Genomic DNA, 16,671 nt, shown 5'->3' on the forward strand with positions numbered 1-16,671 from the left:
TGTTGGTAGTAGATGACAAAGCTGTTTGTGTTTGTGTGTGTGTGTGTGTGTCTGTGTGTCTATGTTGTGTTCAGTTGCTTAATGAAATTCTTGTTCTGATGAATTTTAAATTACTTGCTTTGGATATTCTAGGTAGAAGATTTGATCATCTTCCACAAAATAATTGTTTTTATGTCTTGCAAATTGTTGATGTGCTTTTAGAATTTAATGTCAGAAAATTATAAAATTTTATGGTAACATTTATTTGTGAAAAAAGAATTAATAACAGTATTAGTCCCTGACTATAGATTCTTATATTAGTGCACGTTAGTGATTTCACATTGAATTATCTTGGCTGAAGAGACTTGGTTCTAAAATTGTTCTGATTAAAGACTCATAAGCTTTTTCACTAATAAACCAACACAGGATTCTAGTGGGATGACGCTGGTGATGCTCGCTGCAGCAGGAGGGCAGGACGACCTCCTGAGACTCCTCCTCACCAAAGGTGCGAAAGTGAATGGGCAGCAAAAGAATGGGACCACAGCTCTCATCCATGCCGCCGAGAAGGTCTGAGACTTCACTGCGTGAGGGAACTCAGTGTTTCTGTGGTGAAATACAGTGGTCACTTTGAGGTTTCAGTTGGTCTGTGTCATGTTATAAGTGGATTTTGTTATCATTAGTAGTACTGATTTTCAAAACGTGACCTATCTAGTTGGGAATAGTTTACATGACCTCTATATATCAGTATTGGTTACACGCTTCGATAATTTAAAAATCTTTTCCAACTGAACTTAGTTGTGTTTTTGATTAATGATCTAATTAGAAGGGTCCCACATACTACTTTTTTAAGGATTTACATGCAGAAGCATGTAGGTGGCACGTGCTGGTAGAGCCACACTTGACTGTGCCAGGTGAAGAGACAGGAAGATGGTGGCCTGTCACCCACTTGGTATAGAACCTGCTGAGTCTTTTTTCCTGATGACTTGAAATTGCAAAACACCTAAAAATGTCTTTTAAAGATTTCTGGGGATTAAATTTGTTTTGTTTTGTTTTTTTTAATAGAATTTTTTAACCACGGTGGCTATTCTTTTGGAGGCAGGAGCTTTTGTAAACGTTCAGCAGACCAATGGAGAGACTGCACTTATGAAGGTAAGCCCTCTTGGCAGGTGCTCATGGCAGGTGTTTATCTGGATGCCTCCCAGGGCCAGACCCCATGCTTCTACACAGCTCTGGGACTCCAGCAGCTCACAGATGAGTAGAAGTAGATCAGCAAAATGGCAGTTAACGTGAGGTGGGTCAGTGATGTATTGGAATGAGCACAAGGAAGGGCCTCTGAGCTCTGCCTGTGAACCCAGGACAAGACTTGGGGTAGATGTGTTAGGTGCCACACTGTGTCCTGAAAGAACATGCAAGTGACCAAGAGGAGCGTGTCAGCAGGAAGTGGAACAAGATAGTACTGCAGTTTGTTGTGGAAAAACTATGGTTTCAGTATATGAGAACTGTCCTGCCAGGTGGAAGGTGTTGAAGAAAGAGGCAGACAGGTGGAGGATTGCACAAAGCGTGATTTATTGGGTATTTATAGGCAGACACGTGTCTCAGGTGACAGCAAGAGAGGTGGATTCCCACACTCCAAGGGAAGAAGAGAGGTTCATATATTGAGTAGACAGAGGTGGCCCATGGCCAACCAGAATATCTGGCCATTGTCAAAAATATTAATGTGTCCGGAGGCAGTTAAGAAAGTCCAGTACAGTGGCTGGCACTACATGCTGTTTACTGCCTTAACGACTTTGTTCCATAAGCCTTAGCATCTTTGCTAGTATGTGACCTAGCAGACACAGGTGGCAGTTATATCCAAGGTGGCTGAGTCCTATGAAGGGGGAGCCCTGCATCAGTCCTTGTAGGTTCAGAGGCCTGGGAGTCGGAAAGCACCATGTGCTTGCAATGGTCATTGTCACTTTATATTGGTAATTGGTTTCCTTCAGAATTGTGGCTTGCAGATACGGCTCCAGGTGAAGGCTGTTAAGGCCTTCTGCTACCCGAAGCACCCAGTGAGTACCGCCCTTGTGTAGCAGGTTGCATCTTGTGCCCTAGCCCAGAGTAGCTCATTCCTCTGTGGCAGTCCCAGGTTCCTGACCCAAAATGCTGTAGGTCCAGGCACTGAGTCTCTTTCCTGAGTTGCAGCTTCGCAGAACCCATCTTCCAAGCTGGGATTTGTCTGTAGCACCTTGTTCCAGTGTCTGTCACATAGGAGCATTGAGGTCCCTGGTTCTGCAGTGGGCCTGATGCTGCCTTGGTTTGAACCCCACTATTCTGAGGATGGGATTCCCTTCCTGTCCTGGCCTCTGGCTATACTTGGAGTATAGGCCTTGCTCACTGTTTTGTACTTTTGTTTTTCCATTTTTGGTTCATTTTGTTCAGGAGCCTGAACGTTGGGTCTTTATTGTCTATTATTGCCATACATATAGAGCACAGGCAGCGTCTCAGACCACTGTCTTGGTAAGAAACCACTGGATGCATCTGAACAGCAGGTGCTTGAACACCTCAGGAAAAGGTGGTGTGGGTGGGCACCAGCATGATAGGGGCTGGGAATGCATCCTGAAGGCATTTGGGAGCCCGTGAGAGATCCAGATTTTTGTATGTGTGCTGCCAAAGCAAGCATGTGAGATCCAGATTAAAGGGATGCTTTAATATTCTGTAGTGCAATAGAGAGGATGTGTTCAGGAAAGACAAGCAGTTTGCAGACTTGTAGGGAGATTCCTGAAATTAATGGAAATGATAGTAGTCCGTATCTAAGTAGTAACTTAAAGTGAGTAGTTCGGTAGTTCACCAGCTTTGTGTGTGTGTGTGTGGCACTAGGGTTTGAACTCGGGGCCTACACCTTGAGCCATTCCACTAGCTCTTTGTGTGTGTGTGTGTGTGTGTGTGTGTGTGTGTGTGTGTGTGAGTGAGAGAGAGAGAGAGAGAGAGAGAGAAAGGTATTTTCGAGATAAGAGTCTCGTGAATTATGTGCCCAGGCTGTCTTTGAACCATGATCCTCCTGATCTCTGCCTCCTGAGTAGCTAGGATTACAGCTTTGAGCCACTACTACCCAGCTTCACCAGCCTTTTAATAGGTAGAATCCACAGAACATGGAACAGAAGGCAATGCCTGGTTCTCCTAAATTAGGGAGCATGGGCAGTGTAGATGTAGGGAGAAGCTGGGCATCAGGCTCTCAGAAGGCATTGTCATCGAGGCATTGCTCAAGAGAGATGTGCGCTGCACACTGATTGGAGAGTCATGAGTCTTAAGTGACAGCAGCAACAGCCAATGGTGGAGGTGAGGTCACCTACTCAGATGTAGAAACATGAAAAAGGCCAGAAACTGGAGAAGGCTGAGCAGGAAAGTAGGAAAGAGGAGAGTCTGGAGAGAATGGAGAAGGTGTCAGGACAGCAGCAGAAAAGCACGCTGGGGCAGTGAGTGCCTTGACCGGGAGGCATAGTGTGTCTGTAATGCTGTGCAGTTGTAAACCATCTGCTGAGTACTGGTTCCAGGTTTTCTCACCATTTCTCCATCACACTTTCCCCTCTTTACAAAGAAGTTCCAGGTACATGTGGAGAAAGGAACCTGATGCCAACTGGTAGTTGTTATTGCTCATAGTTGAAAGATTGTCACCACTCTTTTTCTGACCTAGGCCTGTAAAAGAGGAAACTCAGACATTGTACGTCTTGTGATTGAATGTGGAGCTGATTGCAACATTTTGTCAAAGCACCAAAATAGTGCACTGTATTTTGCAAAGCAGTGTAACAACATACTAGTGTACGACTTGCTGAAGAGCCATTTAGAGACGTAAGTGCAAAGTGAATGTGCCACAGTTAAGACACAAAGTATGGTATCTCTGTTAAGTTGGACACATAATTGGAATGGCCAATTATGTCACACTTCTGAGAAGTGTGACTTCTCAGAAAAAAAAACAAAATGTAGCCTGGTGGGTTTCTGTTCCCAGTAGATTTTATAAGTGACCTCTGAATTATTTTTATGCAAGTTATTGAAGTCTTAGAAAATTTCAAACAACACTGGAGTATCTCCTTAAGTGTTGAGTATTCCTGTAATTTTGCTGACATTTTCTTAAAATCATTTGAACTTTTTTTTTTAATAGACTTTTTTTTTTTTTTTTTTTTGCGGCAGTACTGGGGCTTGAACTCAGGGCTTCCACTTTGAACCACTCCATCAGCCCTTTTTTAGTGATGGGTCTTTTTGAGATTGGGTCTCACACATTGTTTGCCTGGACTGGCTTCGAGCCTCTATCCTCCTGATTTCTGCCTCCTGAGTCACGAGCCACGGGCACCTGGCAAAAATTATGTTTTTAGAGCAGTTTCAGGTTCACAGCAAAATTGAGTGGAAAATAGTTTCCACTCACAGCTTTCCCCACTGTCAACATTCCCACCACAGTAGCACATTTGTTAAACACTCCATGAACCCTCATCAACACATCACATCATTATTACCCAGAGTCTCACGTTTACCTTAGGGTTCAGTCTTGGTGTTGTACATTCAACCTGAACAAATATGTAATGATGTGTATCCACCATTGCATTATTTTACAGAATAGTCTCATACCCTAACAATCCTGTTTTCCACCTCTTCATCTCTTCCTATCTCATCGCTGACAAGCACTGATTTTTTAGTTTCTCCCTAGTGTGTCCTTTCCATGGTATTTGGAATCATACATTATCTGGCCCTTTTAGATTGGCTTCTTAGCAACAGGCATGCAGGTTCCTTCCTTGTCTTTTCATAGCTTGATGGCTCATTTCTTTGTAGCATATTAATTGTATGATCTGTATCACAGTTTTGTTTTTTTGTTTTGTTTTTGTGGGACTGGGCTTTGAACTCAGGGTTTCAAGCTTGCCAAATAGGCACTCTGGCATCTGAGCCATACCTCCAGTCTTCAAGTTCATTCTTTTTCAAATGAATTCTAAATCATATTTTACTGCAAGTTCATACTTTATAACACCAGTGTCTTTTTATTTGTAGTGGCCTGGGGTTGTAGTTCAATAGTAGAATGCTTGCCTAGCATGTGCGAGACCTTGTGTTCCAATCCCAGTACCACAGAAAAGACAATCAAAACAATTGTTTTGGCAGTACCTGTCAGAAATGCTACAGGAGCATCAATCTGTAGATGGTGCATGCTTATTTCTCAGGCCAGTGTTGGGTGGCGAGCAGCCTGGGATGAGCTGGACACTCTTCTTGCTTCCTGCTTCTACCACACTAGGACACCACTTGGCTTTGAGCCTGCAAGATGGTTTTACAGTTCCAGGCAGAAGATCCACATTCTAAGCAAAAATAAGGTAAATTTTCACCAGAGACCAGAGGCCAGGCAGGATCTGCTTTCCTGACAGCCTGTGCTGGGCCCATCTCACAAAAGAATCCCAGGAAGCCAACATCTCTTTCTTTACTTTAGGGTAGTTACAAAAAGCCAGCCAGTGGAGCATCCAGCTGTCCTCTTTGCGCAGGACTGAGGGGCTCTCATTTGTATTATTCATTAGACAAAACACATATTAAGCACAGTCTTTGTCACGAGAACAACTAGGGTATGGCTCAAGTGATAGAGCACTTGCCTAGCAAGCTCCAGGTCCCAAGTTCAATCCCCAGTATTGCATTGAAATAAAATAAAGACCAGAAATGTGGAGATAACCGTGGGCAAAAGACTTAATCTTTGTGCAACTTCCCGGTGGTGTACACTTGAAATCCCAGTACTTAGGAGGCTGAGGCAGGAGAATTGAGTTCAAGACCAGCATTGACTACATAGTGAAACCTTGTCTTGGGAGAGTGGGGAGAAAATGAATGGTGAGATAAATGACAGCCATAGCATAGGGAGAGGAAAAGAGCAGAGAAGTGAGGTGAGGGCAGAACTGCAGTTCTTTTTCAGAAAGGACAGTGTAGGCAGGCCTCACTAGCATTGGACAGTGGACAGTGTGATGCTCTTTTCTACATTAATGTATATAATTTTTTTTTTCTTTTTGGCAGTACTGGGGTTTGAACTCAATGCCTTACACTTGCTAGGGTATTGAACCACACCTAAAATTTAAATTTTATGGGATAGAGTATCTTAATCTAATATATGTATACCATGTGTAATGATGAATTCAGGGTAGTTAACATTTTCCTCAAACATTTTCTGTTTTTTAATATGTAATATTATACTTATTAATGTGGTAGAGTGTGATACTTTAGTACATCAACATTAATGTGATGGTCTTCTGGTCTTCTGTTAATAGGCTTTCCAGAGTGGCAGAAGAAACCATCAGGGATTACTTTGAAGCTCGCCTTGCCCTATTGGAATCTGTTTTCCCAATAGCGTGTCATCGACTCTGTGAGGGGTCGGATTTCTCAACAGATTTCAATTACAAACCACCACAGAACATACCAGAAAGTAAGCCTATGCTCACACTCAAACTTCTGTGTTTGAAGTATACTCTGTACATACTGATTTACAGATAGAACCCTTTGTTTTTGCCATTGTGAGTAATAATAGCTAACAGAGCAGCTCTGGCAGAAAGAGACCTCTCTGATACCCACCATCCCAGGTGATGCCAAAGAGCACTGTTAACCCTGTTTCAGTTGTGTGGGAATTGGGCCTTAATGTACCTGTATTATTAAAAAATAGCTTCAAGATTTTAAGCCTAGAATCTTTTTTCCCCTAAATTTTGTCATTAAAGTCTTTGCCTAAATTTTAAAGAGAAAAGTTTTTCCTCAAAATAAAGTTTACTGTACTTGCCTCTGCTTAGCAACTCCTGTGTAGATGAGGCTGTGACCATGGCCTTTCCTAGGACTCCCAACTTTGTATAGAAGGTGCAGAAAACACTGTCTCTGCCTGAAGAGAGGAAGCTGTACTTTGGCTGTTTTGTTAGAAATTTGTCCCACTTTAAAAAAATAGGTATTCATTATTGGGATATTTATTAAAGAAAATACAGTCCAAAGACTGGGTATCAGGGCACATGCAGTGATTCCAGCCTCCTGGGAATAAGTGGGATAATAGTGGTCTGAGGCTGGCTCCAGGCAAAAAAGCACTAGATTGTATCCAAAAAATATCTAAAGCAAAAGGGTTGAGCTATGGCTCAAGTAGTAGAGCACCAGCCTAGCAAGCATGAGTTCAAATCCCAGTACCACCAACAAAAAGAAAATACAGTCAAGTTATACCAATTATAGACAACCAATTGAAGCATCTTAGTGTTTAATGAAATTGGCATAAAAAAATCGTAAGTTGCATTGCTGGTGTGGGTCCTCTTGTGAACTTGCTGATTCTTGGCATGATTGGACGAAATAGGCCTACTAAGGGCTCCCCCTTCCCCCGCCCCTCATGTGTACTGTGTCTGTGTGTCTGCACCCACCAGAGATTTTTGTTGTTCATCTGAAATAAGAGATGCACTGTCATCCTCAAATGTAAGACCTGACAGGATTTCCTTGACCCCTGCTCCTCTAGTATGGTCTCACAGAGGAGCCCCAGGAGCAGGTTTGAAGATCCAGCCCTACCTTTCTCAGTGTCAGTTGTGGTTTGTAAACACATTAAAGTTTTAGATGCACCAGCTGAACATGATGTCTAGAGGTGCTTTGACTCTTAGAAGCTATAGTCATGTTTATTAATGTACACTTTTGCTGAAAAAGAAAATTATGTGAAGTAACTATTAGCAAATTGATCAAGGGTCTCTTGTGTCATTTTGCCTATGAAGCCTGAGTATTTGTCGGAGTAGAATTGACTAATGAATACACTTCCCTAAGTGAGATAAAGCTCCTTCTGTTTGGCAGAAATGGCTTTTCTTGACGGTGATTCACTGTAAGCTGCTAGTCCCCAGGTGGGTTGTTCACTGTGTTACAGTGGAGCTGAGAGAGACATACTGTTCCTACATTCGTAGCAGGTTGGCGTTTGCTCCTCAGTGCTGTAGGCAAAGTGAGCTGCCTTAGGAAGCTAAAGCACAGTCTTATTCCAGCAGCTCGAGGAAAGAGCTACCAATGCCTTGACCTAGAACAAATGGGATTTGGGGTCGTTTCTAAGGTGTCCTTTTATGGGTAACTGGCTCAGATCAACATTTCATCATGTTAAAAATGGCTGTCTAAAGACTAGGGATAGAGCTCAGTGGTAGAATACCTGCTTGCCTGGTGTGTGAGGCCTTGAGAATCAACGCAAGTAAATACAAATGGTTTACCATTTTCAATCATACAGGTCATATGCCAATTCATTAAGAGTATAGGTTTTGTTAAATTTGGATATGAAGTAAAAGAATATTTTGAATATTTTAAGTTCACATTACAGGGTAACTTTTTTCCATTAAATTTTGTGTGTGTGTGGAAGAAAATGGAAAAACCACTCAAACCCACATGCAAACAACTGTCTATGGTTTTGCATTTGTGGATGTGGCACTTTTAGTAGCAACTTGTAAAAATACCACTCTTTCTTTTTTTTTCCTAACTTCAGTGTAGAACAGTCATATTTAAAAGTATTTTCCAGGAGCTAATAGTAGGGGTTAGTTGGACAAAAATGTAAGAGTTGTGTTGAGATTGCAAACCTGAGCCTTCAACACAGTGGAAAGAAGGTGTGGACTCCCATCCTATAAGCCATGCCCTTCCTCAGCCTGATGGTGGCTTGTGTATGAATGCCCTCCCTCTTCCTCCTGCAGACTCTGGTGTCCTGCTCTTCATTTTCCATGCCAACTTTTTGGGTAAAGAAGTTATTGCTCGGCTCTGTGGACCATGCAGCGTACAAGCTGTAGTTTTAAATGATAAATTCCAACTTCCTGTTTTTCTGGTAAGATTGTCTAATACTAAAAATTATAAGCAGAAGCTAAATTCTTAGGCTTAAGTAAAGTTTGATCATTCAGTACCTGATCTGGTTAAAAGATACTGGGAATGAGACAATACCCATAAAAAAAATTAACGTCTTAGTATTAAGACATTTTAAAAATTAATTACTCTAAATTAAAGTATTTCGGGTATAAGAAACATGCTGATTTAAAACAAGGCCTTTTCCCCACCATTATAATTACAAAGAAATGTTCACTTAAAGAAAATTTAGGAAATTTTCATCCAATATCAAAATACAGCAGGTAGATACAGTTGTTATATTCATGGGTCTTTTTTCTTTTGACAATACTGGGGTTTAAACTCAGCCTCAAGCTCGCCAGGCAAGCACTATATTGCTTGAGCCATGTCCCTAGCATTCTTTTTTTTTTTTTTTTTTTTTAAGTTTTTGAGATGGCCTCACCCTAGGGTGGCCTCACCTTGATCCTCCTCTCTGTGTATTAGAATTATAGGCAAACCCAGTTACTAGGATTTTGATACATAATTCTTTTGCCATTTTCCTTGGGCTGAATTGAGCATAATTAATTGAGTAGTAATGTTTTATACTTGTGCTATTTATGGGCTAAGTACATTTTAATCTGAAAGATTTGGATAGTTTTTTTGTAATTCGTTATCATTTTAATAAAGAGAAAAGAAATTGCAGCAGACTTACATTTAAAGTCAATAAAACTTGTATATGAAGTGCGGTACACAACCTGCAATCCCAGCACTTGGGAATCTGAGGCAAGTTCCAGGACGTCCTGTATGCACTCAGACCCTGTCTCTGATGTAACAAAAAAGTTTGTATAGATTCTCTTTGATATTGTGGGTTCTGGGTGGTTCTTTTTCTTTTTTGTGGAACTAGGGTTTGAACTCAGGACTTCACACTTGCAAAGCAGGCACTTTACCGCTTGATCCACGCCTCCAGTCTGTTTTGTGGGTGGGGTCTCAGGAATTGTATTTGCTTGGACTGGTCTCAAACCTTGGTCCTCTCTATCTCTGCCTCCTAAGTTGCTAATATTATAGTTGTGAGTCACTGCCACTGTATCTGGTCATTTTCTTTCTTCTATTCTAGGATAGTCATTTTGTTTACTCATTCAGCCCTGTTGCAGGCCCCAATAAGCTCTTTATTAGGTTGACAGAAGCACCCTCAGCCAAGGTAAAAATCTTTGCTTTGTATTTAATTACTACTGAAATTGCTATTCTTTTGTCATCATTAGAAAAAGCTTCCAGAATGTCTTAAGACGTCTCTAGAAATGTCAGTGGGCCTAGGGTTGTGAGGCTGGGTGCAGTGATGTATATGGGATGAATGGTGACTGTGAGGGAGTCCTGTTCTAGGTTTTGGTACTGAATTGTTATTGTATGTTTAGGCTGACACCTCTCCATGTGAAAGGAAGCTGATGAAAGGAATCCTATCTGATATGATTAATACACTAACAATATCATAAATACTGGGAATTTTTTTAAACTGAAATACTGATAACTAATCTAAGCCGGTAACTAAAAGTTGCAAATGTTGCCAAACAAGATAGGTTCCGTTGGTCATGCTCTTCTTGCTCACAAGGGAGTTCTTGTTCTGTTCTGACACAAGTGTTTTCCTTCCCTAGGTCAAGTTGCTGATAGGGGCATACAGAGTGCAACTGCAGTAACCAAAGATTGAATGGAGCTGTTTTCAGACACATCCCTAAATATTCTTTGAAGCAGTTTGGAATTGTGGCACATCTAAAAGTTTCAAATGTAAAGTTTTATCTGTAAACCTCTTGCTGTTTAAGCCTGTCATCTGTTGTGTCTTGAGTTGGGATGTGGTGTCTCTAAGACATATAGAATCTAGATGGAAGTGTTTGTGCCAGTGTTCAGAAATCTCAGTGTTGCATCCAGACTGCATATTTCAGTTTTTCCACAATGTGGAATGGTATAGATGAGGACTGTTAAGAAAATTAAAGACGTTTAAGCTTTAAAATTTTCTACCAGATTTCACCTTGTGCATTTTTTTTTTTAATCAGGTGCAAAGCAAGGGAAGCGCACTGTACGATGTATGAAAGTCACTTCACGCTCTTGGTTGAGCTCATGTGTTTGAGGGGTGGGGTGAGAGAATGTGCACTTCCTGCTTATCCTTTCAAAAGATAACAAGGTATCTTTTGAACAAATCCCAGGACATTATGTGAACATTCTTTCCATGTGCTTTAGGGTTCATAAAGTACAAACATTAATAAATCAAGCTTAGACTGGGTTATGGAAGAGTCAAAATTTGTTGAGTTTTTAATTGTACAAAGTATTTTCTTTTTCCCATACTGACTGGACCTAGGCAAGCACTCAACCACTTGAACTACAGCCCTGCCCTTTTGTTTTTGTTGAAACTGGCTTTGAACTCACAGTCTCCCAGTTTATGCCTAAGTACTCCTAGCTACTCAGGAGGCAGAGATCAGGAAGTTGATGGTCCAAAGCCAGTCCCAGGCAAATACTAAAATGGGCTGCCAGAGTGGCTTAAGCAGTAAGAACGCCTGCCTAAAATACAGCAATGTGGTTGGACTTTGGTCACATGATAAGGGGAGAGCACACAAGGAAGGTATGAGGATAGGCAAGAAACCAAAAAAACATGATAGATTTGATGTTCTCAATGTAAAGGAACTAATGCAGAAACTGTAAAGCGACAGAGGCCAATAGGAGAAAGGGAACAGGAACCAGGGAAAAGGTCAGTTTGAGAAGAATCAACTTAGATTGTAACACATCTGTACATGGAAGCAATGGTAGGAATCTCTCTGTATAGCTATCCTTAACTAGCAAAAATGCTTTGTCCTTATTATTGTTTATACTCTCTCTTTAACAAAACTGATAAAGGGCAGAACAGTTTCTGCCTGGAAGTGAGTGGGTGGGGGGGGTAGGGAGAAGGGAGAAATGACCCAAACATTGTATGCATATATGAACAAACAAACAAACAAAAAAATGCCTGCCTAGTAAGCATAGAGGTCCTGAGCTCAAACCTCAGTACAGCCAAAAATAAAGACTTGAATCAGCCAGAAGCCCCACTCCACCTCCAAAGCTGTTTTCTGAACAATTCTCTGATGAGGCAGCAATCTTGTTGGCTGATGATACTTAAGCATTTAAGGATGATACGTCTTTTTAAAGGCCTGAGCAGTGACTCCTGTGGAAAACAAAGCAGTTTCCAAGCAATGCTAAAAGGCAAAGCAGGGTCCTTGTACAGCTGATGGGAGCACCACAAAGGGGATGCACCACTCTGCCCATATTCACTAAAAAGCAGTCACCATACATCTTTTGACTTCAATGTCACCCCATTTCAAATGCCTCATCTCCCTTCTGTTCCTGTCCAGTGTACAGTGCAGGAAGGAAAAGAGAACTTGGGTTAATGTTATTTACTGTCTACAATAGAGACCTTATTTACCCCAGTAGCTGTGATAGCACATCACACATTCTCTCATCTGCAGTACATAGTACAGAGATCTGATGAATACTGAACAATAATGATTCCACATAAGAGGAGTTTGGTTTCATCTCAGAAGTGTCGACAACCCCGAAGTCAATCCCATCTTGGTTCTTCATTAGTAGAATATTTGATTTAGTACACTGATCAGGTTGTTCAGGTGCTATTTTTGAGTCCCATTTTATTTAACCTTGTAAGATGCGGCTACATGTTCTTCAGAATGAACACATGCCAATGCAGACTAGGTTTAGCGTCCACAACAAAGGGCCAATGAAACATTTAAAAAGTGAGTTGCTTAACAGGAAACTGGGAGAAATAGACTTGAGGATTACCAAGGCACAGGACAAGAGCAGACAACAGAATACCAAAAAAGTTGATTCCCAAGCTGAAGATGTAGTTCAGTGGTAAAGTACTTAATGAGGTCCTGGGTTCAATCCCCAGTAGAGCTAGGCAAGGGGATGGGTAGAGTGGGAGTGGTGTGGGAGGAACTGGCAAAACAACAGGGTAAAGATGTTTGAAAGTTTTAACATCATACGTGCAATTGACATCGTTCATGGAATACTGTAAAAGCTCCTGAAATAATCTTAAAAATTTATTCAGACAAAACCCACTGATAGAACCCCCATGGTTTGGCTTGAATATATAATGCTCCTTATAGACCAAACCTGACCTTTCCCTCTGGGTACAGAAGAGTGTGCCTTCCAAGTCAACTGGAAACCTGCAGGAACAACGGGGCTCACGGTGTGCTTTGGGCCACATTAAGACAAAACTAGGAAATCCCTCCTTTATTCTGGTCATCTTCAGCACCTATGGGACCGCCATCTGGAATCTGAGCCTAGTACTTGGATCACTTCAATTTGGAAGAAAATCGTTACTACACAGTATCTCTGCTGTTTCCCACAGCCCTCATTATTTGCCCGCCTAAATCAAATACTACGCATTGGTAAACAAACCACCCTCTAAAGGCCAATTCCCTTCCATTAAACTAGGGCCTTACACATGTGAGGCAAGTGCTGGACCCAAGCTACCCCTCAGCCCAAGGTGAAATTTATGCCAAGATTTCAGGCTACCAGGGATGATCAGAATCCTCTGCAGGTGAGAAGATAGGCTTGTTTTGAATTTAGGGACAGCTATCATAATACATTCCAACATTAACAACCAAGATCATCACTACAACACAAAGTAAGTAACATCTGTACTTCATTTACAAAAAAAGCCTGATTAAAAATCTGAGCTATATGTATGAAAACATCACAACGAAATCCATCACTTTACACAGTTAAGGTACACTAATTTGAAAAATGAGTTTAATAAAAGGAAATTTTAACTGAAATGTGCCCCAGGGCCTATTTTAAAATGTAAAATGTTAGGATTTTACATATCCATAAACTGCTTATATGGAGAAATACATAAATAAGATGTATTTTCTGGCTTCTTACTCCTGGGTCAGTAAAAGCATTTCTCCACAGTAATCTGACCTGTGAAAGAGAAAATCTTCATCAGTAAAGAAAAGCATCCACAGAGAGAGTTTCTGTTTTGTTGAGCAGGATACCCTAGCCGGCCTATAACTCACAATCCTCCTGTCACCCCGGTGCCTGCCTCTTCATTGTGGTGACGTTTCAATCCTGAAGATGAGAATTTGCTGAATTAGCATCACTGTGCAGCACATTTGAATGAACACCTGGCCTGGAAAAGTACACTCTTAAATCAGGTGGCTTTGAGTCAAAGGGCTGAAGAATTACATACGTTAACACTATAAAAGCAGTGACTGAAAATGTTCCAAGACAGTGCTGCATCATCTGCAAACTTGTTAGGAAAGAGCCCGGCAGTCTTGTTCCAGATCCTCCAGGGAATTCACTTGCATTTTCTAAGTGAGAGACTCAGGTTCAAGTGACAAACCAAGGACATTCAATGTTTTTAACAAGGTTTTTGGTTTTTCAGGCACTCAGTATGGCTTGAACTCACCCTGCCTCACAGTGGCATGCTTTAAGACTCCACAAAGGCTGCCTCAGGATCAGTGTAGCACACTTGGCCGCATGCCCAAGGCCTTGGCTTCCGCCCCCAGCCCCCACCCGAAGTGTATGTATGTGGGGGACATGAAAACAGCAGTTTCTTAATCCTGTCTTCACAAAAGTAGGCTCAGGTTCAGGGTCTGTCATATCCATTATATTAAATGTTTACATGGCATTTCAGCAACTTAACTTTCATTGACTACACATCTCCTTGAAATGAATCCATTGCTTTTCACTGACTTTTCAATACAATTTATAATATAAAGCAGTTATTAAACAATGCAAAATAAACCAATGACAAATCCCAGCAGCAGGGAGACAGAAAGATTGTGAATTCTAGGCTACATAACAAGACCCTGGCTCAACAAAATACAGTGAAAGCCACATAATCACACAGCTTTGGTGTGTGGCACAGATAGCTTACGCACATTAGATTTTCCTTATCCAAAGGATAAGGAAAGGAAGGACCTACATGTATCACAATTTCAAATTTTAATCTCAACAAGATGCCCATATAATAAACTCATTCTATGTAAGCTTATTTCAAAAGGCAGTATTAACTTCCTAGATCAGTGGTTCCTAGTAAATCCAGAATCACCTGAAGCAGGGGCTGGGAGAATGGCTCAAGCAGTAGTGCGCCTGCCTAGCAAGAGTGAGATCCCAAGTTCAAATCCCAGTACCACCAAAAAAAAAAAAAAACAACCAAAAAGAAAAACGGCTGTATCCCACCCACAGGGCACAGGGCACAGGCTTGGGGGCTGAAAACGTTCCCATAACAAGTTCCTAGACAATGGGTAATGCTGGTTAAGTGGCATTTGAGAACCAAACCCTCAAGACTACCTTTCAATTTGTGCTACATGAAGCAGGGGTCAGATACCTTAAGAAAGAAGTTTCTCAAAGACAGAATCCAGCAGTAACTTCTCAAATGATGTGATCACAGGTCTTCTGGGGTCTTGTTAAAATGGACATTCACCTGTAAATCTGCATTTCCCAGAGGTCCCAGTGACAGACAGCATGGTCACTTCTGGTCCCAAGCACCATCACTGTAGCAGCAAGAACAGGAGAGAATGTTTATCACCAGGTAAAGTGGCCAGGAAATACATTCAAAATAATAACCGCAATGAAACCCATTTGTACCACATAAACTAATAAAACAGTACTATTATTTTCTGGACCTGTAAGTATAACAGTATACTAATTAGTATTTTGTCATAAAGATTAAATATTTCAATACCATTTTAAAGTGTTGGGCATAGTAAAAGAACAGAAAATTTGTGACCCTTTCCAAAAGAGAGGGAGTCAAGAGAAATGAAGTAGTTATCCCTGGTTGGGGGGGGGGGGGGTCTGTGTTTATGACATACAACATTTTTAACATTACACACTTTCTGGGACTGGGACATGGCCCTGAGTTCAATCCCCAGTAGGGCAAAAATGACAAATTTTAAATTTGGGATGACTAAAAACCGAGAGAATTTTTTTCCCCTTTGTAAATAAGGCCTTTTTTGGGAGGGAAGGGCAGTACTCCAGAGTCTGAATTTATCCTCACTGGCCAGAGCTCACCCATTTAACCCATGCCCCAACCTTTTTTGGGGTGGGAGATCTTGCTAACTCTGGCTGGTCTGGCTCTGAATGATCATCTCCTAATCTCTGCCTCCCGAGAGACACAGATGTGGGTCCACAACGCCCGTCTCTTCAATATTAAGACCCTATTTCCACACTTAGGAAAGGAGGGCAATCTGAAGCTAAAATCCCTCTCCCTGCTTTAAGATTATGGCAGTGATGCTGGGGTTTCTATACAGGGTCAAGTGGTGCTGTAAAGACTGCAGCTTCATCTCTGAACTATTCTCAAGTATTCCTCTAACTCAAAACACAGTAACAACAACAAAAAAAAAACCCTGGGAATCAAGCTCAGTGGAGAGCACTTGCATGCAAAAGGCTCTGGGTTCCATGTACAGTACAGCAAAACAAACCACAAACTGCACATGGGGTTACATGCCTATAATTCAAGAACCTGGAGGCCCCTGGGGCAGGAGGATCACAAGATCCAGACCAGCCTGGGCTAACAGCAAGACTGTTGCTCAAAAAATAAATACACCCCAAAACCAGCACTGGGTCCATCCATCATGTTCACTATATGTTCATTATAGTCAAGAGTTAAGTGGAAAATAGAAACTAAAAATAAATGCTTAAGGAGCTCTTTTGAAACAGTGAAGAGGTCACTGACCCACCTGAAAGGAAGCATGAGTTTGGCAATCCTCATCTTTAAACTTCTGAATTATATGAGAAGCTGACTGTTATCTTCATCCATGTTTTCTTTTATCACCCTAGGAATACAATAAAATTACATTTAGCCTTTTAAAACTTTATTTCAGAAGTGTTAACTCATCTCTTAAAAGTTCCTAACAGTGAACAAGATTCTGTTAAGATACC

At 41.3% G+C, this 16,671-nt stretch overlaps 2 protein-coding genes across 4 annotated transcripts in view; one reads left to right on the forward strand and one right to left on the reverse strand.

Annotated features, from left to right (window-relative positions):
• The window catches only part of Mphosph8 (M-phase phosphoprotein 8), a 31,849-nt gene extending 21,099 nt beyond the window's left edge, over positions 1-10,750 (forward strand). The window contains exons 8-14 of the mRNA XM_020177081.2: positions 406-546; positions 1,042-1,128; positions 3,650-3,804; positions 6,234-6,388; positions 8,631-8,758; positions 9,866-9,949; positions 10,398-10,750. Coding sequence (XP_020032670.1) covers positions 406-546; positions 1,042-1,128; positions 3,650-3,804; positions 6,234-6,388; positions 8,631-8,758; positions 9,866-9,949; positions 10,398-10,439 — 792 coding nt within the window. The 3' untranslated portion in view covers positions 10,440-10,750. The remainder of the gene's footprint in view (positions 1-405; positions 547-1,041; positions 1,129-3,649; positions 3,805-6,233; positions 6,389-8,630; positions 8,759-9,865; positions 9,950-10,397) is intronic.
• Positions 10,751-13,508: 2,758 nt separating this feature from the next.
• Pspc1 (paraspeckle component 1) overlaps positions 13,509-16,671 on the reverse strand; it is a 78,510-nt gene continuing 75,347 nt past the window's right edge. For 2 of the 3 annotated variants that reach the window (XM_074043665.1, XM_020177082.2), the window contains 2 exons: positions 16,470-16,565; positions 13,509-15,284 (listed from right to left, as the gene is read on the reverse strand). In XM_074043665.1, the coding sequence (XP_073899766.1) occupies positions 16,542-16,565 (24 nt within the window). In that variant the 3' untranslated portion in view covers positions 13,509-15,284; positions 16,470-16,541. The remainder of the gene's footprint in view (positions 15,285-16,469; positions 16,566-16,671) is intronic. The other variant, XM_074043664.1, reaches the window with a different exon arrangement.

Source organism: Castor canadensis, chromosome 10 (assembly GCF_047511655.1).
Source record: "Castor canadensis chromosome 10, mCasCan1.hap1v2, whole genome shotgun sequence".
Lineage (NCBI taxonomy): Eukaryota > Metazoa > Chordata > Mammalia > Rodentia > Castoridae > Castor > Castor canadensis.